The sequence below is a fragment of the Misgurnus anguillicaudatus genome, chromosome 23, assembly GCF_027580225.2.
Source record: "Misgurnus anguillicaudatus chromosome 23, ASM2758022v2, whole genome shotgun sequence".
Classification (NCBI taxonomy): Eukaryota; Metazoa; Chordata; class Actinopteri; order Cypriniformes; family Cobitidae; genus Misgurnus; species Misgurnus anguillicaudatus.
Window position 1 is genome coordinate 11,558,130 of NC_073359.2, and position 5,277 is coordinate 11,563,406.

A 5,277-nucleotide genomic window follows, 5' to 3' on the forward strand; every position below is an offset into this window, starting at 1 on the left:
GTGAAATCATGTCATCTGATTTTCACGTACCCGTTTGATGTCAAAGCTGTCAATCACGCCGCATATCTTCCGCCTGTGAAGCATCTCGCCGGTCTCGTAAAGTTTCATCGAACCTCAGCACTGGATATAGCCGAATAAACATGACAATGATTTTCCTTCGAGGTAAACGTTTCCCCCGGACGCCAGGCTAACATCTAGGAGTTACTTAATTACGGTAGGACTGTGCAAACAAAGTATCTGTCTAGCATTGTTGTTATTTACGCTGGGGACATCCCACCCATTTGAAGGAGTTTGGTTAAAATGTTCTGAAAAATCAAGCGATGCTTAAGACTGGTTTTGTGGTCCAGGGTCACATATGTTGCGTTGTATGCTTATGGTGTGTTTTCTTGTACATGTGTAATGAATTTCATTGGAATTGACTAAAAGCGCTGCTGTTTTCTACGGTATGGTGCTTTGGCATTGTTCGGTTGAGCTGGTGTTGCAGGGACTGTTACATGTGTGATGTGTGCATTCGACATTGTTGAGGGTTTATAAATTTATGCTGAGTATTTTCTTGTTGTTGACTAGCCTACGCTATGCCCATTTTTGATGCGCGTTATTCAATATTTTTCCCGTTCTGCAGTAATGTTTTTATCTGATCTTTTGTCCCCACCACTTTTCAACACAAACTGACGCCCCTGTTGTGTAGCATTACCATGTCAGTGTATTGATTCATTGTCCCTTAATGGTTTGCAAGAGACATTTAATACACTTATAATTAATATTAAATAAAGTAAGCATATTTAACCAAGACGTAGGCTATTTAATAAACTGAGCGTATTCATCTGTCAATACGAAACGCGACTTGGCCATTCTAATTAATGATCGGAAGAACGCGTATCGATCAAAGTTACTGTAAAATATGCACGCATGTCCATTTAAACTCAATTTTGGTCAAATGTGGATTATATCACGATACTGGCAAGAATATGGTTACATGTAAATATGCCGTACCAAGTATGACAACGCTACATTCAACTGCTTTTGATATACGGTGTTTTTTTCACTTTCTGAAAAGTTACCGTTTTGGACATACGTGAGTTTCATCAGGCAGCGACGATATATATATTTAAGAAATGTTTACATGTGTATATACATTTGTATTTTATGTACAATTTATATTATATATAAAAATAAATACTTAATTTTTTCCCCTTAAAATTATACATCCATGTTTGCATATTTATATATACATACACAGCTCACACACATATTTGATGTAAACAAAAACCTTTATTCTGCTATAGATTAATTGTGATTAATCGTTATGCATCCCTACAACTAACCAGTACAAATATAGAACATTTTTTAGCACATACAGTTTACAGCGCAGCTTAAATGTAAAATATAATATGCTTTAAGTGACATCATTTCATTAGACTCATTTCAATATCCATAAAAATATGTGTAACTGCTTTACAATTTGTAAATTGGATAAAACTGGAACATAATTAAATTTTGATATGAAAATGTTATCAAAACATTTACCCAAATAAGCTAATATGGGCAGATTTGACCCCGAATACATTGTGTATCCACTGTAACTGTACAATCTAAATAGCTTAATAATACACTTACCCCTATCTATGATGACTTACCGCAAATATCTCATCATACATGAGGACCACCTTCTCCTTCAGTGGCTTCTTAGAGGAGGATGTTCTCCTCAACAGACCTGCTTTCTTCTCAGTCTGAGCCATGGCTTAAAGCAGCTATAAATGCAAATTCACACACATGAACATGACAAAAGTCCTCTCCAAGAGATCAGTAAATCTGGAATAACTGTCTTAAAAGAAAAAGCTATTTCTCCTTAATTAAGATCCAAACTAAAGGACTGAATCTTGTTGTCTGTTAACTCAGTCTGTGCAGTTTACTGTAAGCAGACCTGCTTGGAAAAACCATGAAAGAGCCACAGTATAGATGCTGCACACAAGTCAATGAAGTTCAAATCATACAGTCTAGCTAGGCTGCTTACTAGGGTCTGAGAGTATGATGCCCAAAGTTTAGATAAGCTCACTGCTTTTGAAACCATGTGATGAATAAAGTACTATCTATGTAGGCAGCTTACTGGGATTTGAGGGTTTAATGATCACAAACGCTGTTTAGGTAGGGAGCTCAAGGGGTTTTTAGCAACCCATGTTTACAAGGACTCTGTTTTGACAGCTTAGCTTTAGCATGTAGCATCTCAGCCTCTCTTACTACAGTAAAGAGAGTGGAGATAGTAACAAACATACTCGATATTACAGTTAACAACAGACATGTAATAAAAAGATATAAATTAAATAAAACCTAACATAACATTTAATATAGATTATACGCGTTATAGTCATGCTAACCGATCAAAGATAAACTGTTTATAACAAAATTGTTATGATTCCATTGAATGCGATTTATTATACACATGCTTTGTAATCGTTATATGACGGTGTAAATAAATAAATTAAAGTAAGTGTTTTAATACTTGCGTAAATAAATCACTGTATTTGTTCCATTACTGCTCACGCTAACTGGTAGGGTTGTGTGTTCGGTCGCCCGACTTCCGGTGGCAGAAACAACGCCCATCTGCCATACGTCACTTCCGATGATTCTAGTTGTTCTTCTTCTTCTTCTTCTTTGGTGTTTATTGGCGGTTGGCAAACCAACCAGTAGGTGCATTACCGCCACTAACTGGACTGGAGTGTGAAACAGGATACATGCTTATGAGATACGTGATTCTAGTTGTTCTGTTGTTGAATGATCTCTATATTAAGCTACAGGAGAAGGTGAAATTTTGACACATAAAGTAAATATGAGTAACTCAAATCTTTTTACATATTTTACACACACATTATAATATAAAACACTTTTGTGTTCGAGGTAAATGATGTACATCAACAGTTTTTTATGGTTAATATCAACTCTATGCAGTGTGTGTATCTTAATTCACTACGTTTTTTGCCCTTTTCATTTACAAAGTGTGACATTTTAAAAAGTACAACTACTGCATTAATTATCTAAATTAATATGTGATCAAATAATTAGCAAAATGCTATTAAAATCGTCTTATATGGAGTGTACACTAGTATGCACACTATATCTTTGAATCTGTATCATACTAACAAATCTGAAGTTATATCTTATCTTGTCAAGCAGTGTAGCTATACACTTGACTAGCCTTCTTTAACCTCTCAAAGACCCACAAAATAATGAACAACTCAATAAACACAAACATTTCATTGCTAACATTATATCCCGGATCACAGGTTTTGTAACATGTAAAAATAAAACAAATATATTAAAATATTACTATGGAGAAAATATAATTAAATGTACTGAATTGAATACTTGCATTGTATAATTCTAGATAAAAAAGTTGAAAATATAAAATTATAAAATCAAACAAATATAATAAAAAACATCTGATTTCTCACACAGATCTTGATAAACAAACTGACATTTTGTATTAGGGATGGATAACGATTAATCGCCATTAATCTATAGCAGAATAAAAGTTTTTGTTTACATCATATATGTGTGTGAACTGTGTATAATAACTTTGTATAAATAAATGTACAAATATGCATGTGTATACTTAAGAAATGTTTACATGTGTATATATACATTTGTATATTTATGTATAATTTATATAACATAAGTCTATATATAAATACAAATACTTAATATATTAAAAAAATTCTTAAAATTATACATGCATGTGTGCATATTTATATATACATACTTATTATACACAGTTCACACACATATATGATGTAAACAAAAACTTGTATTCTAATCACGATTAATCGTTATGCATCCCTATATTTGTATTAAATTAATATAATCAGCAGCCATTTAAATTATTGCAGATTTATTTGTAACCCTGTCTGTGAAATCTAAAGTCTCATAATCTAATGAGTTTGGTTTAAGTCACTGATTTCACATTGATTTCAATCTTTGACATGATCTTACTCAGTCAGTATTAAAGATATCAAGGTTATATTAACCACTTTTATTTACGGTTTTAAATGCAGAATGTGACACCGGCACAAAAACTTCACACACCTCCCACCGACCAGGCGCTCTGTCTGTCTCCAGCCGACGTAAGGAAGAGCTTATCTACGATTAAAAGATGCAAGGCTGCGGGCCCTGACAACATACCTGGCCGTGTACTGAGAGACTGTGCTGCACAGCTGACGGATGTCCTAAGGGATATCTCGTTGTCGTTGCGCCAGGCAGTCGTCCCCACGTGTCTCAAAACCACAACCACCATACCGGTACTAAAGAAATCACCTGTGTCCTCTGTCCTGTACAAATGACTGCCGTTCCATCGCTCTGACTCCAATTATGATGAAGTGCTCGGAGAGGCTTGTCATGCACCACATCAAAACCAGCCTGTCCAATACACTCGACCCGCTCTAGTTTGCATACAGTCCAAACCACTCTACGGATGATGGAATTTCATCCACCCTCCACCTGGCTCTTTCCCACCTAGAACAGAAGGACACTTGACATGTAAGAATGTTGTTAATTGACTTCAGCTCAGCATTCAACACAATAATCCCTCAGCAGCTTATTAATAAATTAAACTCTCTGGGCCTCAACTCGTCCCTCTGTAATTGGATTTTGAACTTTTTAACCGAAAGACCTCAGTCAGTCCTCGAGCACTTCCACACTGAACACAGGTACCCCACAAGGCTATGTGCTCAGCCCACTGCTCTTTACGCTGCGGACCCACAACTGCACTTCCAAGTTCAGCTCCAACCACATCATCAATTCGCTGATGACACAAATTTCTGAAGGTGCACATCACTCACCTGGTCCAGCAAAACCAAGTCGCTCTGCAAGAAGGCACAACAGCAATACACTTTCTCCACCTGCTAAAAAGAGCAAGTCTCCCTCCACCCCTACTCACCACATTTTACAGGGGAATCATTGAGAGCGTGCTGACCAGTTGCATCAAGACCATCCAACGGACAGTGAACACAGCTGCAAAGATCATCAGTACCCCTTTTCCCTCGCTCCTGGACATTTTCCTTAAACGATGCTCCAGCAAAGCCACCAGCATGGTAAAGCACCTCACCCATCCCTCCTACAGTCTCTTCCAGCTCCTACCACTAGGAAGGTGTTATCGGAGCATCATAGCCCGCTCAGCCGGAATGCTCAACAGCTTTTTGTCCCTCACGTGACACTTATATTTTCACAAAAAAATATATATTATGTAGGATGATTTTTTTGTACAAAAAACTAATAATGTATTTC

General features: G+C 36.4%; 1 protein-coding gene across 2 annotated transcripts in view; it reads right to left on the minus strand.

The window, feature by feature from the left end:
* armh3 (armadillo like helical domain containing 3) overlaps window positions 1-2,637 on the minus strand; it is a 43,854-nt gene extending 41,217 nt beyond the window's left edge. The window contains exons 1-2 of one of the 2 annotated variants that reach the window (XM_055217497.2): window positions 2,505-2,637; window positions 1,638-1,751 (exon numbers count right to left, since the gene is read on the minus strand). In XM_055217497.2, coding sequence (XP_055073472.1) covers window positions 1,638-1,739 — 102 coding nt within the window. In that variant the 5' untranslated portion in view covers window positions 1,740-1,751; window positions 2,505-2,637. Of the gene's footprint in view, window positions 1-1,637; window positions 1,752-2,500 lie in introns of both variants that reach the window. The other variant, XM_055217496.2, reaches the window with a different exon arrangement.
* Between the last annotated feature and the right edge of the window lie 2,640 nt (window positions 2,638-5,277).